The 19,133-nt window shown below is 48.6% G+C and overlaps 1 protein-coding gene across 3 annotated transcripts; it reads right to left on the bottom strand.

Moving 5' to 3' along the window:
- Nucleotides 1–1,085: 1,085 nt before the first annotated feature.
- Nucleotides 1,086–13,853, bottom strand: LOC127033872 (T-cell surface glycoprotein CD3 epsilon chain). Of its 3 annotated transcripts, none has more exons than XM_050922170.1 (8): nucleotides 13,753–13,853; nucleotides 13,520–13,636; nucleotides 11,954–11,977; nucleotides 9,937–9,957; nucleotides 5,678–5,884; nucleotides 4,468–4,620; nucleotides 3,602–3,648; nucleotides 1,086–3,170 (listed from the first exon to the last, which is right to left on the bottom strand). In XM_050922170.1, the coding sequence occupies exons 2-8, from the start codon at nucleotides 13,566–13,568 to the stop codon at nucleotides 3,114–3,116; spliced, it is 558 nt and encodes a 185-aa protein (XP_050778127.1). In that variant the 5' UTR covers nucleotides 13,569–13,636; nucleotides 13,753–13,853; the 3' UTR covers nucleotides 1,086–3,113. The 3 variants fall into 3 exon arrangements, with proteins under 3 accessions (XP_050778127.1, XP_050778129.1, XP_050778128.1); XM_050922172.1 differs by having other exon boundaries at nucleotides 5,723–5,884; XM_050922171.1 differs by lacking the exon at nucleotides 13,753–13,853 and having other exon boundaries at nucleotides 13,520–13,746.
- Between the last annotated feature and the right edge of the window lie 5,280 nt (nucleotides 13,854–19,133).

Genomic DNA, 19,133 nt, shown 5'->3' with positions numbered 1-19,133 from the left:
TGTGCAATTCTGGCCTTAGGAGGCATTATGCTGACGATGTTTGTAGGCACACGTGCAGTCAAGCGAGGAGACAGGGCTGTGTAGGTTTGTAGATAGCTGTGTGGAGACACTGCAGTGAGCTGACAAGTGGGGAGGATGATGGTTACTCATGCTGGCAGCCCTGGGGAAGGCAGTTTGAGCACATGGGTGTGGCTAGGAGCAGGACCTGACCAGCTGTACATCCAGAGCAGCTGTTCCTGTCTGGGCTGTGCAATGAATCACATCCCTGGTCTGACCCCAGCCATGGCTATGCAGCTGCACCAGGGGGCTGAGGTCAATAACTCTGCTACTGCATTGACTTCAGTAGAGTGACACCCGTTTATACCAGCGGTGAACCTGGCCCTGGGGGGTTTCATGGCTGTGCGGGGGTGGCTCTGTTTAGCTCTTGCTTGCAAACTCTCTCCTCTTGACATGTAGGGCTTGCAAGGTAAACACAGCTGTGCCTGCCTCTGTAACCACATCCTCCAGGCCAAGCACACTGATCTGAGGCTCGAAACTGGCTGGGTGCTCACTCCTCGCTGTGCTGAGACCCCAGGGCTAAACCACAGCCCACCCCAGTTACTGCTGCTTCCTCTCCAGAGCGACATCTCCCCTCTGAGCAATAGAAAACTGACTCTGCTCAGCCTTGGGCTAAGCCAGACACTGGTGTCTGCCCCAGCTGCCCATGTGGCTCTCGGGAAAAGGAAACAAGTCTGAATCCCACTCCCCACATTTACTGTCTTGCCACCTTCACGAAACTGGATCATTTTAACTCCACTGGCTTTTGAAAATGGCTTGTTAAATGGAGTGTAAGTGACCACAACCTTGTTATCTTGCCTCAGGCCTGATCTGCAGCCCCAGCTATTCCAGGCCAGCCCCCAGCTCTGCTGATGACATCCCTCCCCTAGCCTGGCCATTGCACTCCACTGTTTGCTGTCTGCCCCTCATCCCCTACCAGTGCACGTCAGCAGTGACCCCAGCAGCTTTTGCAGACCCAGGTCTTTCCTGCGCAGAGTCCTCTGAGCAACGATTGTGTGGAGAAAGAATGAATTGGAAACGCCCTCCAATGCAGATCCAGGGGCAGAGCCCTCTCAGTTTATTGGCTGCATAATGCACCTTTTAGAAATACGCATCATAAACGTTCAAGCAGGCCTTTCTCAATACAGACAAACTCGCCATCTTGGTAACAGACACCATGGAGCCCGGACGCAGCCTGAGAGCCAGAGATGGAACAGGAGAGGGAGGGGGACAACAACGAAGGGGGTTGGAGTGAGGTGAGCCAGATGACTCTCTCAGAGCAGGGGGTTTGTATAACCCTTATAGGAAAGTCCTCGCACCATTACTAGAAAACGCTCCTATTTCTAGATGCGGTTTTGGACCACGCTATAGAACTGAAGCAGGAATGGGGGTCCCTGCTATAGAATTCCACAGGCTGAGTAAAAACAAAAAAACATGGAAAGGGTCTCATTCTGTCTGCAGTTATCTATGGTTTGGGCTAATTTCTACACAGCCGAATGGGTTTTGCTGCGCTTAAATTCTATAGGACTTCTCCAGAGGGAAAACATCCTGTGGTTGCACTGGGGGTCAGGAGCCCTGAGCTCAGTTCCCTATCTGGAAAATGGTGCCAGTCCTCTCACGCATCTCGTCCCCCTGAGACAGTGACGTCTCTGGGGAGGGACTACGTTCCTCAGCAGAACCCAGCCCAATGGGGCCTGGATCTTAACCAGGGCTTCCAAGTGCTACTGGAATTTAATAATAAGAGTTAAAGACTCAGCCAGCCACTTAAGCGCCCTACTGGGGGGCTTACAGATGACACTTTGTTATAATGTCTAGAGAAGGCTTGGGGGAGAAGGGGCACGTGCTGAAGAGTCCACACGCCCAGCCTTCTATTTAGATACTTTTCTGAGAGAACCACCGGGTCCTCCAGCAAAATCAGGTGGCTTCAGATGTCCATTGCTGATATTTAAATCCCCTCCTTCCAGGCTGTCTTTACCCATCCCAGAGATGCAAGAAAGGACTCAAGCCCATTTTCCTCTAGGCAGGTCTCCGGAAAGGGGTGTTGGGGCTGGGTGTGACCCCACAGCAAGGACAGGCATGCTGAGCATGGCTGGAAAGGGCAGCCGAAGCTGTGTTTTCAATGAACTGCTCTGTCAATGCTGAGACAGGACCAGGTGAGCAAGACTGACACTGCACCAGGGCCTGGAGCTCGCAGCATAGGCACTTACACCCCGAACGCTAGTGGTGGCCAGCAGAACACTGCAGGGCACAAACTGGACAGGGATGGTGCTGAAGGAGGAATATGGTGGATGTGCACTTGGCCACTTCTCCCCTTAACAGCCCATAGTGACCATCGCATCTGCCTTTCGAGACCCAGGGAACGTGGTGACAGAATCATTACTATCCTAGGCAGGGAAACGGTATCTAATGTAAAACCAGAGGAATAGGAGAGAGCCAGCCAAGCCCCAGTGCCCCGAGAGGGTCTGCCCTTTACTAGCACTATTTAACGCATCTCGGGGAAGCGGTGAGTCTCTGTCCATGTGGTACAGATGGGAGAGCTGAGGGGGAGGGACTTAGCCATGGTCACAGAGGGACTCAGTGTCAGAGCTGGGGTCACAGCTCAGGTGTTCCTGGCTCCCAGGCAGTTGCTCAGGACACTGGACAATGTCTCTCCTTGCCCTGGGCAGGGAAGAGGCCATCTGAGTGTCAGGGCGAGATCAAGGGTGCTGGAGAGAGAAATCAAAAGCATGTGCCTGAAATAAATAAAACTGAAGAGTGAAAGGGTTTCCCCAGGAGTTTGGAAAGGGTGATCAGGAGAGCCCAGCCATCCCAGGAGGAGCCCGAAGAGGAGAAAGCTACAATTATTTAATGGGGAAAAGCTTTTCTTCTTGTTTCTTTAGTCAGTGTCTGTTCCCTGGGGTCAAATCGAAGGCAGGAAGGAGATGTCCAAGGAGGGGCAGCGTCTCCCATTGCAGCTGCTGGGCTGGTCCCCAGAATGTGCGGCTGCCCAGCACGGACTGCAGAGAATCTGTATCACATGGGACAGAAGCTGGGGGACTCTCAGCTGCTCTCATCCACCCTGCCATCCGCAGGGCGATTCAGAAGCCCCTGGACTGCAGCCCAGCGTACACATCCCGCTGACCCTTCCGGATGGGCTGTGGGAACAGGAGCAGATGTGAGCAATAGGCTGTTGCATTAACATAGCACAGTGACAGCACTTTGTACAACTGGGCTCTGTGCCAGGGCTGGGGCTCCTCAGTGCCACCACCAGGTGTGACGTGGGCACAGGGAGCGTGCAGCTCTGGGTATGCACCCAGTACCCTGTATGCTGTGATGATCCTTCTGTTGATGACTCCTTGTCGTATGGATAAATAACTACCCTAGAAAGCCACATGGCCCTGCTCTCAGTCACTCCTTCCCCTCCACCCAGATGAAGCCTGGAGCTGAACAAAGCACCTGGTGGAAGGGGGCCAATGCTGTAATTTCTCAGCTCTCATCATCCACCAAGAAGACTGTGACCCCATTTCCAATAGTTCTGCAAAGACCAAGAGAAGAGAAGGAACTCGTCCCCCATGGTTCCCGTTACCTCATAGTCTGGGTTTGGCACAGGCGGGGGGCGCACCATCTTCGGGCCTGGAAGGCAAAGCAGGGAGAATGTTCAGGTGGAATACTACCATTCTTACTGCAGACGCAGAGCTTCGCAGGCGTGACTCATCTCCATGGATGTTTCAGGAACAAATGGCACAAAATGTCCACCAATTTTGGGGACCCAAGTGAGACACCTCGGCCCTGAGCACCTGGCCTTTGTAGCACCCAGAATGCAGGACTGTCCTCTGAGATGCAGGCCTCCAGCCCCTGAATCAAATGATGCTCTGCCCGGGGTGCAAAATGCAGTGCTGTCAGCTCTTGGGCGTGTCGGTGATTTGTGGTGTATGTCTCAGTGCCCCCACTGTGGGAATCAAGAGACTGCACAAGAATCTCAGCTTCCATTTTAAAATAAGGCAGTTTCCAGCAATCCTGATTGCAGAGAAAGGCCTAAAAATTTGACCCAACTGACGGGCTCAGAGAGCAGAGACAAACCCCCCATCTTTCTCATTTAAATAAAATGTTGTGATTTTAAAGCCAACTCCTTGAGGTTAGGGGCTGACTCGTGGTGTGAATGTTTGAAGGCGGCTGTGCTGTGATACCGGCAGGGAGGCAGCAGTGCAGCCCTTCCAGCCAGCCCCACCCTTCCTTTGCCCTCTCATGGCTGCTTCACCGTAGCCTGTGCAATGGGTTCCTGTGGATAGGGCGCTTTCAGCACAAAATGGCAGCTGCACCTTCCCCACATGAAGAGTGGCACGGGGTGTGGTAAGCAGCAGGAGAAGCCTGACGTGAGCTTGACCCCAGTGTTTCCCCCAGTTGCGGGCGCTCAGCCACTTATTGACAGGAGAGATTCGAACCGGCTCTTACCTCTCGGATGAACTCCGGCGCTGCCACCCACTCGCCCCGTCCGGTTCTTACTGAAGTAATAGACCAGGATCAGCACCCCGAGGGTGATGAGGAGATCTGCGATGATGACCCCAGCCACTGTCAAGACATCCAGCTCCTCACAATTCCTGCACACTGCGGTGGGAAGGGACAGGGGCTCAGCGAGAGGGAGAATGGCAAAGTGAGGGAAAGGGGGACAGCTGGAGGTGGGAGTCACAAGTCCCAGCCCAGAGACACTGCTGGGTAAATGCCCCATGTTTGGTCTGCCCAGATCTCACCCACTTGCTTTGCATGGGTGGAGACTGCACATATCATGAGGGGGGCAAGAACAGTAAGCGGAGAAGTGAAGGGGGAAGAGAGAGACCTTTCTGTTCCCCCCTTCACACGCCTCACTCTGCCAACACTGATGGGATGGCTGGACCGGTCAGTGACTGACATGTCCCCTGGTTTTTCTGCATGGCCCTTGGCAGCAGGGTGCAAACATCCCTGGGTTGTAACAGCTCGTTCCATGCTCCCCACCCACCCCTAGCCTTTCTGTCTGTGCCAGAAAGAGCACAGAGATTCTCAGGCTCTCCGAGCAGCTCCCTAGATCCCTGAGATAGCGCATGGGCTGCTGAGGGCTTTGTCAGAATGGAGGAGAATTGATTCAGTTTCCAAGGGGGACTAGGGAAGCTGGGCTGTGCCCTCTCCAAGCCTCTAGACCTGGAGTCTCCTGCCAAGATCCTGAAGATTCATGATTCTCTGAAACTCGAGAAAGGTCACTGGTCTTGGAGAGAGATAATAGTCTCACATTTATAAACCCTCTCCCATCCCAAAGCAGCTCCCAAGGTAGGTGTGTAAAGCGCCTTTGAAATGCAGCCACCTCTGGGGTGGAGGACACAGCAAGGGCAAAGCACGCCACACAACAGTGCAGAGAGGGGTAACTGAGCCACACATCCCATGGCAAACACATACTTTTTTGAACAGGGCCCCATGGAATCTCAGTGCTCATGGGGGCCCAGCTGGACCTCAGAGCAGCTGAGTGTCAAAGTCAGTGCCAGCAATGCCCCTGAAAATCAGGCCTCTGCGTACATTATGGCACGTGAATCTTCTGGGCAATAAGGTCACAGAGTTAATCACTAGCCTCTGTAGCCTCCCATGACATCTCATGTTCCTGCATATTCCCATGGAAGGCGCGCTCTCTCCCATTTACCTTTGGCCTTCAGGTGAAGTCTGGCGGAGTTTGGCCCAGACTTACACATATAGTCCCCATCATCCTTGGGACTCTTGTACTCCTCAATCACATAGTCTTGGTCGCCACCTTTTTCCTGTTCCTCGCCTTTCTTCCATTTTATGCCTGAGCCTAACTGAAGGGGGCAGGTGATAGTCACCTTGGTCTTGGAGATCACCACCTCGAATGCTGCAAAGTGGGAAGAAAGAACAACGGAAACACAGGTATTCAGTGAAACCAGTGCTTAAAATGAGCAGGGCAAGGGGGTCCCAGACGCAGCAAAAATATAACTAACAATGGAGCAGTGTCACGGAGGGGCTCACTTTGAGCACTGCCTTACCTGTCGGAGGGACTCTGGAAATGGGGTGGTTCGGTTAAATGTAAGAACTCTAACCTCGTTATCAGTTCGGGGGAGTTGTGGTGTATAACGCTCTCCGCAGTCACAAGCAATAATGGGAAGTAGCTATAAAAGGCTTCAGGAGCTAAACACTGATCACCATTATTACGTAATCAATGAACTCACAAAGTTGAACTGGGAGTTGCCTCTCTTGTGCAGGAACACTTATTTTGTCTGGGATTGGGATAGATGCCCCAATCTTTTCTCAGGCCACTTTAAGCACTGAATAAACCTTGCTGGAATCAGCTTCTGTACCAAATGACTGGAGGACAGCTAATGTGACACCAATTTTTAAAAAGGGCTCCAGAGGTGTCCCTGGCAATTACAAGCTGGTAAGCCTGACTTCAGTACTGGGCAAACGGGTTGAAACTACAGTAAAGAACAAAACTGTCAGACACATAAATGACCATAACCAAACTGTACCATAGAATCTCTATGGATAGTAATTCCATGCTCGAATAATAAGAATATAACGGTAGTGATATATTATCAACCACCTGACCAGGATGGTGCTAGTGACTGTGAAATGCTCAGGGAGATTAGAGAAGCTATTAAAATAAAACACTCAATAATAATAATGGATGATTTCAACTATCCCCATATTGACTGGGTACATACAATCTCAGAATGGGATGAAGAGAGAAAGTTTCTTGGCACCTTAAATGACTGCTTCTTGGAGCAGCTAGTCCTGGAACTGAAAAGGGGAGAGGCAATTCTTGATTTAGTCCAAAGTGGACTAAGAGGACAAAGAGGTGAATATAGCTGGACCACTTGGTGATAGTGACCACAATATAATTAAATTTAACATCCCTGTGGCTGGGAAAACACCACAGCAGACCAACACTGTAGCAGTGAATTTCAGAAAGGGGAGCTACACAAAAATGAAGAGGTTAGTTAAACAGAAATTAAAAGGTACAGCACCAAAACTAAAATCCCTGCAAGCTGCATGGAAAGTTTTTTAAAAGACACCATAATAGAGGCTCAACTTAAACGTATACCCCAAATTACAAAACATAGTAAGAGAACCAAAAAAGAGCCATCATGGCTAAAAAACAAAGTAAAAGAAGCAGTGAGAGGCAAAAAGGCATCCTTCAAATAGTGGAAGTTAAATCCTAGTGAGGACAATAGAAAGGATCATAAACTCTGGCAAATTAAGTGTAAAAATATAATTAGGAAGGCCAAAAAATAGTTTAAAGAACAGCTAGCCAAAGACTCAAAAAGTAATAGCCATATTTTTTTAAGTACATCAGGAGCAGGAAGCTGCTAAACAACCAGTGGGACCACTGGACGATCGAGATGCTAAAGGAGCACTCAGGGATGATAAGGCCATTGCAGAGAAACTAAATTAATTATTTTCATCGGTCTTCATGGCTGAGGATATGAGGGAGAGTCCCACACTTGAGCTGTCCTTTGTAGGTGACAAATCTGAGGAACTGTCCCAGATTGAGGTGTCATTAGAGGACGTTTTGGAACAAACTGATAAACAAAACAGTAATAAGTCTCCAGGATCAGATGGTATTCACCCAAGAGTTCTGAAGGAACTCAAAGGTGAAATTGCAGAACTACTAACTGTCATCTGTAGCCTATCATTTAAATCACCTTCTGTACCAAATGACTGGCAGATAGCTAATATGACGCCAGTTTTTAAAAAGGGCTCCAGAGGTGATCCTGGCAATTACAGGTGGGTAAGCCCAACTTCAGTACTGGGCAAACTGGTTGAAACTATAGTAAAGAACAAAATTGTCAGACACATAGATGAACATAATTTGTTGGGCAATAGTCAGCATGGTTTTAGTAAAGGGAAATCATGCCTCACTAATCTACTAGAATTCTTTGAGGGGGTCAACAAGCATGTGGACAAGGGGATCTCTCAAAACTGAGTGACTGGGCAACAAAATGGCAGATGAAATTCAATGTTGATATATGCAAAGTAATGCACATCGGAAAACATAATCCCAACTATATGCATAAAATGATGGGGTCTAAATTAGCTGTTACCACTCAAGAAAGATCTAGGAGTCATTGTGGATAGTTCTCTGAAAAGATCCACTCAATGCGCAGAGGCAGTCAAAAAAATGAACAGAATGTTGGGAATCATTAAGAAAGGGATAGATAATAAGACAGAAAATATCATATTGTCTCTATACAAATCCATGGTACGTCCACATCTTGAATACTGCATGCAGATGTGGTTGCCCCATCTCAAAAAAGATATTTTGTACTTGGAAAAAGGTTCAGAAAAGGGCAACAACAATGAGTAGGAGTATGGAACTGCTTCTGTATGAAGAGAGATTAACAAGACTGGAACTTTTCAGTTTGGAAAAGAGACGACTAAGGGAGGATATGATAGAGGTCTATAAAATCATGACTGGTGGGGAGAAAGTAAATAAGGAAGTGTTATTTACTCCTTCTCATAACACAAGAATGAGGGGTCACCGAATGAAATCAAGAGGCAGCAAGTTTAAAACAAACAACAGGAAGTATTTTTTCACACAACGCACAGTCAGCCTATGGAACTCCTTGCCAGAGGATGTTTTGAAGTCCAAGACTATAACATGGTTCAAAAAAAAGAGCTAGATAAGTTCATCGAGAATAGGTCCATCCATGGCTATTAGCCAGAATAGGCAGGGAGGGTGTCCCTAGCCTCTGTTTGCCAGAAGCTGGGAGTGGGTGACAAGGGTTGGATCACTTGATAATTACCCTGTTCTGTTAATTACCTTTGAAGCACCTGACATTGGCCACTGTCAGAGGACAGGATACTGAACTAGATGGCCCTTTGCTCTGACCCAGTGTGGCCATTCTTATGTAAAGGAAACCACCTTTTCTAGCTCACTGGCCAATCAGAATGCAGATTTCAGAAGCATGCACACTGGGTGGGATGGCTCTGATGAGTGAAAATGGACTGTGGGTGGGGCATAGGTAAATGGGGGTGAGGAGATTGTTTGCTCATAAGGGATAGCTCAGTGGTTTGAGCACTGGCCTGCTAAACCCAGGGTTGTGAGTTCAATCCTTGAGGGGGCAATTTGGGGATTTAGTTGGGAATGGGTCCAGTTTCGAGGAGGGGGTTGGACTAGATGACCTCCTGAGGTCTCTTCCAACCCTGGTATTCTATGACTGGAATTAGATGGAGAAAAATTAAAGTTAGAGAGAGTGATGTGACTGGTGCCCCAGGGACAAAATGCAAACAGAAAGCAGGAAAATAATTCTACCCATCCAAGTCACTTGTGATGCTGTTCTTAAACTGTGAGCTAGTCAGGGCAGGGACTGTTGTCCTATGCCTATGTGCCAAGCACAGCCCCAGAGGGTCCTGCTCCTAAATATGGCCTGGGTGCCACCCCAATGCCACTATTATATAGTATGATACCTAGCTCTGTCCTCGGTTGCTCTCAAAGTGCTTTACTCCCCACGTTACGGGTGGGGAAACTCAGTAACTGTTGTTAATACAGTAATAAGACTCCCTGACTGACTGCAAAGGGAGCCAGCTGGAAACATGTGCAGGTATAAAGTTTTCTGGATCTGTATTTTTAAACAGATGAAGTAAAGACATTCTCTATGACCCAACACGCAGAGAGGCTGCCACGCAGGTGGGGCTGGGTCAGCACCCACTGGAATCAATGGAAAGACTCCCATTGGCTTCCCTGGGTTCTAGGTTAGGCCCAGACGCACACTTGCACATTCACACTCATATGGGCGCGCAGACAAATGGGCATATGCTCTTAGTGGTTAAAGACGCCCCAGTTTTTAAATTCCCTCTGAGCGGTTAGAAATGGCAGGATCAATCTTAGCAGTAGCAATTTTGAGATGTTTATTATGCTAAAAACATTGATGGTAAAAATCAACTTACGGTTCTCTTCCAAACTGTACTCTGCAAAAAGAAAACAACAAAAGCTATTAGCAAATCTACCTCTCTCTTCTTGGTTCCTCTGTTTAAAAATATCCTTTCCCCTATGGTTAACAATATGCCTGGAGGGAGTAAACACAAAACACTAATCAATAATAACGCTGCTTTGAAAGCCAAGCGCCTGGGGGCCGTGCAGGCATTGGAAAACCGTCACCACAGCATTCATGTTTTAACCCATGTTATCAAACTTCCCAGTCCTAGAAACATAGACAAAGAGGGGATGAGGATGAAGGTAGGAAATGGTGTTGGAGGCTAAAAACCCTTCAAAAACTGAGGAGCTACTCTGAAGACTGGGCACTTGTTCTAATTCCCCTGCCCCTGCCTCCAGGTCTGTAATTCCTTCCGTCCTTTGTGGCCCCCTAGTCTTTGATTTTGTAACAAAAATGGAAACTTTCTCTCTTTCCCCTAACGTCAGGTGGTTCTTACACTGTTCCCTTTGTACCCCAAATCACAGTGTCAGAACACCAGGGTGGCACTGTTTATTTTAGCTGGCCATACACCACTGATCAATCCTGTTTCTCCATGTGCCTCTCCGGTCTCTGCAGGTACTCGATCCTGCTTGGATGGCACTAAAAATGGTTACTTGATAATTCATATTGCTGATTTTTCAAGTCAGTGTAAATAGCACCAGTGAATTGAAAGCGGATATTTCCAGTCCTGTAACAGTCACCAAACTGAAATGCATCTCCTTGCAGCTTAGCCCTCCCTTGTGAGAACTTTTGAACCGCACCACTCTTGGGGGATGCTTTAGAAATGCGGAGGTGGCTAGAGCAGATTAGCGAGGCAAAGGTATTTTCAAACAAAGCTCCGTCCCCCCGGCTGTCTTTTTCAAAGTGCAAGACGGAAATGAGGTGCCTGGGTTTGCTGTGATCTGGTTCATTGCAAGGTGTAAATGTAATGGCACAGCTACTGTGCAGTGCGGAGAGAGAGCCTGCTGGGGCCTGGGCCCTGAGCCTGCCACGAGAACTGCAGGGCTCTGCGAGGTTCTATGGCTTTGCCTGTTGCAGGATCAGGGCCTGGGGTTAGAAATGGTTTTGTTTAACTCTGTAGAGCAATGTGTGAGCATGCAGCACTCCACTGAAATCCCAAAGCTACAGCCATGTTAAAACATGCTAGAGAGGGGCTCAGAATCAGACCCACAGTCTGTACCAGAGACACAAGACAAAAGAAAGGTGCAAAAGCTAATAAAGGAAAGATCTGTGTTCCCATCTGTGATTACCCTGCCCTGGTGTATGGTCTTAGACAGCACTTGCTTTACAGAGGCTGGGAGCTCACACTCACTAAAACTACAGAGATGGAATCCCACAGACAAAGGCTTTTATTTGAGGGGAAGCTGATCAGCTGCTTTATCCCCACACAGAACGTTGTTTTAGAGAAAGGGAATAAATACATGTGCAGTAACACAAACCAATTGTGACCCTGCTCCTAAATATGGCCTGGGTGCCACTCCAATGCCACTATTATATAATATGATACCTAGCTTGTTCCTCGGTCGCTCTCAAAGTGCTTCACCCAGATCAGAATCAGTATCCCCACGTTACAGGTGGGGAAACCAAGTAACTGTTGTTAATAATAAGACTTTCCGACTGACTGCAAAGGGAGCCAGGTGGAACCATGTGCAGGTATAAAGTTTCTTAGATCTGTACTTTTAAAAATAAGAAGTAAAGACATTCTCTATGACCCAACACACAGAGAGACAGACACGCAGGTGTGGCTGGGTCAGCACCCACTGGAATCAATGGAAAGGCTCCCATTGGCTTCCCTGGGTTCTGGGTTAGGCCCAGACGCACACTCACACTCATACGGGCGCGCAGACAAATGGGCATATGCTCTTAGTGGTTAAAGATGCCCCAGTTTTTAAATTCCCTCTGGGCGGTTAGAAATGGCAGGATCAATCTTAGCAGCAGCACTTCTGAAATGTTTATAATGGTTAAAAACATTGATGGTAAAATCAGCTTACGGTTCTCCTGTGCCATGGTGTCAGCTGGAAAAGGAAAACAACAAAAGCTATTAGCAAATCTACCTCTCTCTGCTTGGTTCCTCTGTTTAAAAATATCCTTTCCCCTATGATTAACAATCTGTCTGTAGGGAGTAAACACAAAACACTAATTAATAATAACGCTGCTTTGAAAGCCAAGCGCCTGGGGGCCGTGCAGGCATTGGAAAACCGTCACCACAGCATTCATGTTTTAACCCATGTTATCAAACTTCCCAGTCCTAGAAACATAGACAAAGAGGGGATGGGGATGAAGGCAGGAAATGGTGTTGGAGGCTAAAAACCCTTCAAAAACTGAGGAGCTACTCTGAAGACTGGGCACTTGTTCTAATTCCCCTGCCTCTGCCTCCAGGTCTGTAATTCCTTCCGTCCATTGTGGCCCCCTAGTCTTTGATTTTGTAACAAAAATGGAAACTTTCTCTCTTTCCCCTAACGTCAGGTGGTTCTTACACTGTTCCCTTTGTACCCCAAATCACAGTGTCAGAACACCAGGGTGGCACTGTTTATTTCAGCTGACCATACACCACTGATCAATCCTGTTTCTCCATGTGCCTCTCCGGTCTCTGCAGGTACCCGATCCTGCTTGGATGGCACTAAAAATGGTTACTTGATAATTCATATTGCTGATGTTTCAAGTCAGTGTAAACAGCACCAAAGAATTGATAGGGGATATTTCCAGTCCTATAACAGTCCCAAGGTGATAGGCTGTTTTATCCCTGCACAGAACTTTGTTTTAGACAGGGGGAATAAATATAGGTGCAGTAACACAAACAGACCATGGCCAAAGAGAACCCGAACTCTTTCAGTTTACATCAAAGCCAGCAACTGGCATTTGCCGCTCACAGGCAGAGTGGCTGCAGAGTTTATTTTTAAATTTCTTTTGCCCGTTTCTCTATGGGCATATCGATCATGGGATAATGCTTACACACGCTTTGCCTTTCATCTGGTTGCCTTTGCACATACTAATCAGTTAACCCTGACAATACTATGGGGATGGCATTATCCCTGCTTTATCCATTGTGAAGCTGAGATCTAGAGAGTGAAGCAATGGGCCCAAAAACACACGGTGATTTAATGTAACAGCAAGCAATAGAATAGGGGAGTCCAGATTCCAGAGCACTCTGCTGCCCAAAGCACTGCCCCTCCTGTACCCTTCACCAGCCTGTTCAGACCATTGGGGAGGGCTTTGGAGGTTACTGAATTTGCTGATAAATAACAAGGATCTTCTCAGCAACTGACTTCTCTTTTAAAAAAGAATATGGAATGAAGTGCCTCAATTCCCTCTCTCTCAACTGCTCTGATTCTGCAGGGTGATTCCTGCTCCGCTGCCCCTCATGTCACTGCCAGTGGGGGTACATTTCTCATCAGCAAACGGCAACTTCAGTTTTACTGTAAGTCTTTGTGGCTGTGTGAGAACACCTGGCTGCCGGTGCACCGCAATGTCCATCGGCACACGCCAATACCCTCCTTGCCTGAATGCTTGGGGGTCACTTTTCTGATACCTGGTGGTCTCTAACCAGCTGTACTCACCCACACAGAGCAGGAGCCCCAAAACTGGCAGGGCAACCTCTAGCTTCATCCTGGCGGTCCCCCAACTCGCTCTCTTTTCTGTCCTTTCCAATCAGATTGGCATCACTCAGTCTGGCTCTGCAAAAAGAAAGAACCCAGGCGCTTTCAAATTTCTGTTTACAAGAAGGAGGCCTGGGATTGTTTCCCAGAATTGCATCTAACAATCGGTTCAGTGGCGCACAGAGGAGACTCACTGTTTCCAGCATAACATGCAAGCGGCTCAGAGAGACAGCAAATGTCTATGATAAAACAACCCCCTGCCAGGAAGTGCAGAGGCTCAAGATGCCTGCATTTCCGAGCGTCACTGCGAACACGAGGGGGCTGCTGGTGCTGCAAGCACCTCGGTGACTCTCAGGCCAGCCCAGGGAGTGTCCTGGAGAGAGCAGCACACACAACCTGGCCCCAGCAGATTTGCTTTCAGAATCTCCCATCGTTTTTAAACAATATTTTCTGAGTTAAGTTCAAAATGTTACAGTTAATTTAGGTATCAGAGGGGTAGCCGTGTTAGTCTGGATCTGTAAAAGCAGCAAAGAGTCCTGTGGCACCTTATAGACTAACAGACGTTTTGGAGCATGAGCTTTCGTGGGTGAATACCCACTTCGTCAGATACAGTTAATTTAGCAAAGTGATGGCAACAAACATAACCACTAGACAGACTGCAAGAAATGCAACAGCCAGCGGCAGACAAAGATGCCTTGTGCAACGAGCATAAAATAGCCTGTAAGCTCTTCAGGGCAGGGACTGCCTCTGCCAAAGCTAGGGGTTTGCACAGTGCCTAGCACTTTGATTCCCGCCCCTTGGCACTATTGTAAAACAAAACATCAACAACAATAGGGACAATAATATAAAGAAACAGGTGTTCAAGTGCTGTGGTGACGAGTGGGGTACGAGAGAGAAACCTCAGTAAAGGGGAGCTGAGTAACATGCCTGGAACCAACAGACCAGAACAAAATTAAATGGAGTAACTCACTAATTCTGTGGCTTTTGTGCTGGGTTTACTCTGCTCGAGGCCCCTCTGCCAGCCTGGGTGCCAGCTGTTATGGTGCTTTTGTCTTAGGGAAGCCACTAGGGACTGCATTGCACCCACCAATTTTATTTCTCACCAGACACCAAGGAGCCATGTGGTGGTTTTCAGTCACTGCAAGCCTGGTTTGGAACCATCTTTGTCTCACAGCCCATGTGTCAGCTTCTCACCCTGACATCTCTGGGCTCCTTCCACGCTACCCCTGTGAGTAGAACGTTCTCCCTGTGCGCACTGGAGAGGCCACTACTACACTCCACACAATTTGCTGCTAGGAATGACAAGCTAGAGGAATGACCTGAGAATACTTTATGCACCTGCTTGAAAATACACAGACATATTTGTTACCATAACCATATATATGCCTTCCCAAGGCCTGTCTATCGGCCAGTCTGTCTCTAGACAGCACGCTCTCTGGAGCAAGGATTCTGCCTTTAAAGAACCCAGTGTATGGTGGCCCGTGCCAGAGGTAAATAAATAGCTAGTTATAATGCTGAGTTGTGATGTGGTGGGGCAGGGCTCTGTGTCCATTTCCCAATCTCCTGGCCTGCTGGCTCATTACAGAATGAGAAAATGCACCGGAAAGTTCAGCATGAGCTGGAGATGGTGGCTCTTCTCCCTCTAGTGGTAGAATTTGTGACGAATAGAGCGGCAGCTCCTGGCCAGGAGCAGAAAAGCAACAAACTTGGGCCCTGATCATGCATAGCATAGGGATGTAGATAGGATGACCAGGTAGCAAATGTCAAAAATCAGGGTAGGAGGTGGGGGGTAATAGGTGTCTATAGAAGAGAAAGACCCCAAATCTGGACTGTCCCTATAAAATTGGGACATCTGGTCACCCTAGGTGTAGCTAACTTTTTTATTTGGGGGCTAGAGTTAAACAATTCATATACTAATAGCTCCTGAATAGCGCTGCAATGAGCAGCTTTCTACCAGATTACATTTGTTCATTTTTAATGAAGTCAGATAAAGGAACTTCTGTTCCAAACACACAGTGTTTCCTTTAGTTACTAGTGCAATCCCGAAATCGGTTCTGGTTTTTAGCCCCCTCAAGTCCCTGTTGTCTATGCACATGATTCAGCTGGATCCCCTAGTGACAGCCCTGTGGCACCTGGGGCAGGACAGGGGAAGGGGTTAAGCATCTGATCTTGGGTTACCAACCCTCCAGGATTGTCCGGCAGTCTCCAGGAGTCAAAGATTAATCTTTGATTAAAGATCATGTCAGGTGATGAAACCTCCAGGAATACGTCCAGCCAAACTTGGCAACCCTAATCAGATCAGACCCTCAGAGTCTCCTCGCTCCAGCTGCCAATAACCCTGCCCATGGAAGCAGAGTGTCCCCCCACCCAAAGAAGTGAGACTGGAGAACAGCATTGAGCCAGCTAAGAGTGAAATGTCCTGGCTGATGCTTTAAATGAAGCTTCCCCAAGTGCATCCATTTATCCGGTGCTGATAAAATTATTACTGACGAACAATCACACACAGGGGGAGGAGAGCACTGCATCCAGTAGACATTGTCCCTAGGCAGGGTTCAGGGGCTCAGCCTCAGGAAGGGGAAATTCCACTGGGTTATTTAACATGCATCAATTGTTTTATTAACTGTAAAGAGGCTCCTCTTCCATATGCGACCGCTCTGGCTTTGGTCCCTGTGACAGTCTAGGACTCAGGAGCATCAACACTGGAATTGCCAATCTACTCCAAAGAGGGACTTGTTTGACTGTTTTGCTCATTGTCTCATTTTCACGCAAGCGGCTCGGTGTGGGATTTCAAAGCAAGCCTGTATTTTCATTTGGTATTTAAACTTCTCTTGCAAACCTGAATTTATATTTGCCCATTTCCAGTAACATTCATTTTTCATGTATACAGGGCCAAACAGCACCAGCACAATGCAAATGGAAGGGGGTGTTGGGATAAACCTCTTCTCCTGTGAAATCTGCCAAGGGCAGCTGGGACTTCAGTTTGTAAAATCTTATCCAAAAGACCGCCCCCTCCATGTTAAAGAGCCTGGAAGCTGATTTATGGTCTGCCTGGGAGGGATAGAGCCAAGCGAACAAAGCCAGCATTAGAAGCTGTGGTTTTGGGGAAGCTGAGATGTCTACTGTCATCCCCTCCACCATGCTGCTATGCAGGGTGGACGGCTTGAATTGTCTTTTGAAAAAAATCCCCATAGGTGGAAGCTGCATTTAAATGGATATACTGGGTTTTATCATCAGTGTAAGAGCCACACAATTCCACCAGGGGGGGTGCCTACCTCTTCAACATCCTCTCCTCTCCCCTGTAGCCTGCTAGGGTCCTGGGAACTCACTTTCTTTCCAAATTTGGAATCCCCCGGGAGCCCCCTGGAGCTGAGTTCTCCTCCTCCAAGGGCTGGGGAGAGGCCAATCCTCAGGGTATGTGACAGTACAACAGCAGAGCTGCAGGGATGCAGCCGCGCCCACTGTAGTACTACAGTGTAGATGCTTCCTACAGCAAAGGAAGGGTTTCTCCGTCACTCTAGTAAATCCACTGTAGCTAGGTTGACTGAAGAATTCTTTCCTTGACTGAGCTGTGACTATGCCTGGGGGGAGGTTGAAATTGGTCACAGTTCTGAGCGATGTAGCTAGGCTGCCCTAAGTTGTAGGTGAAGCCCAGGCCTTCTAAGCTGACCTTGTCACCTTGACATTTCCCCTCCTTGCTAACACTGTAGCAGCTACACCTTTGGAGGCGTTACTGAGGGCAAGAAACCGACATCTTTATGTGTCCCCAGGACCTGCTCTGAACAGAGTTACACGGTACAGGTCTTCAAACATTAGCGCTCTCTCTGGCTGCCCCTGGTGGAGCTGCATGGGTGCTGTGAGGGTGCAAGGAGATTGTATGGAAAAGGCTAGTGTAGACACACCTTTAATGGCCATGGAAGCCAGACCAGGGGATGTATCATATCATCAGGGGCACAGAGACCAGTTCACAATCTCCTCTTGCAGCCCGTTCCTGTATCTGGCTTTGCTCCTCCTCCCAGCAGATATGCCCAGGCTCCAGCCCGAGCTGGCTGGGGAAATCCAGCTTAGATTCTTCTTTTTATTCTGGAAATTCAATATTTAAAGGCTTCAGGTAACTATGACTATATTGGACCTGAACTACATGTAATGAGATGCTATTTGTAGCTAGTGGAAATTTTATTTATATCATCTTCTTTCAAAAGAGCACTCAGGGCTTCTCTTTAACCAGCAGTGCCTGGGGCGTGGTCCTGATCAGACATGCCGAGCCAGTGAAGGGTTAGACAGGAGACATTGCAGATTAAGAACTGACTCTTCCCGTAAGCTTCCAGCCAGGCCCGGCTGCCCCCATTGGCCCAGGGCGGCTGTCTGTGATACTATACTGTGAATTGCCTCTATTGCGAGTACAGACAGGTGAGCTAAACTCCTGGCTTTCAGCCCCTCTGGACACTGCGCAGGCCAGGGGAGGCTCCATGTTTTTTGCTGCCCCAAGCACGGCAGTCAGGCGGCCTTCGGTGGTGCGCCTGTGGGCGGTCCGCGGTCATGTGGATTCGGTGGCGTTTCTGCAGGTGGTCTGCCAGTCACGCAGCTTCGGTGGGCCCGCTGCCGAATTGCCGCCGAAACCGTGGGACTGGCAGACCTCTCACAGGCATGCTGCCAAAGGCCATCTGACTGCCACCCTCACGGTGACTGGCAGGCCGCCCCCCGCGGCTTCCGTTCCCTGCGGCTTCTGCCCCAGGCACACGCTTGCGCTGGTGCAAGCTGTTGGAGGTTAATAAGAGTACTGCAAGAGTCAGAGTTTAAGGCCAGAAGGAATCACCAGATCATCTAGTCTGACCTCCTGTACGTCACAGGCCACCAGTACCACCCGCACGCTGAACCCAACAGCTGAAACGAGACCAAGGTATTACAGCCCTCAGGAAAAGAGACTATTACGTGCCACAGGCAGAGAACAGGAGGGACTGAAGTGCACCAGTGCCCAAGGCCTCTGCAATGGCAGGGAAATGGGATACACATAGATAATCCTGGCAAGTGACCCGCATCCACACTCTGCAGAAGAAGGCGAATACCCCCCACCCCCAAGGTGCTTGTCAATCTGACCCAGGGGAAAATTTCTTCCTGACCCCTGTTATAGGGATCAGTTAGACCCTGAGCATGTGAGCGGGAACCAGCCATCTGAGCACCTGACAGAGGATGCTCAACGCAACCTCAGAGCCCCGGCCCTCCCTGTTCTATATCCTACCTCCAGCCATGGCCACCCTTGATGCATCAGAGGAAGGAGATAAAACTAACAACAATATCCAGAATATAGTGGAGGTGGGGGGAAATCCTTTCCTGACCCTTGCAGGTGGCCAGCTGAAGCCCTGAAGCATGAGCTTTTAGGCACATAAGTCATAAACTGGAAGTAAGCCCCAGGACTCGTGAGTCCCACCCCGACCACCACAAGCAAACCTGTCATACAATCACACTCATAAATTTGTCCATCTCTTTCTTAAAACTAATCCAGTTGTTTCCCACAACAACTCCTATTGGGAGGCAGTCCAGAACCTGACCTCTCTGATGGTAAGAAACCTTATAATTT

Source organism: Gopherus flavomarginatus, chromosome 13 (assembly GCF_025201925.1).
Source record: "Gopherus flavomarginatus isolate rGopFla2 chromosome 13, rGopFla2.mat.asm, whole genome shotgun sequence".
NCBI lineage: Eukaryota > Metazoa > Chordata > Testudines > Testudinidae > Gopherus > Gopherus flavomarginatus.
This window is presented reverse-complemented; position numbering and strand designations above follow the sequence as displayed.

Coding starts and splice junctions, on each gene's coding strand:
- LOC127033872 (XM_050922170.1), bottom strand. CDS start 13,568: ATGAAGCTAGAGGTTGCCCTGCCAGTTTTGGGGCTCCTGCTCTGTGTG. Junction 11,978..13,519: donor GGGGCTCCTGCTCTGTGTGG/GTGAGTACAGCT, acceptor TTCCTTTTCCAG/CTGACACCATGGCACAGGAG. Junction 9,958..11,953: donor CACCATGGCACAGGAGAACC/GTAAGCTGATTT, acceptor TTCTTTTTGCAG/AGTACAGTTTGGAAGAGAAC.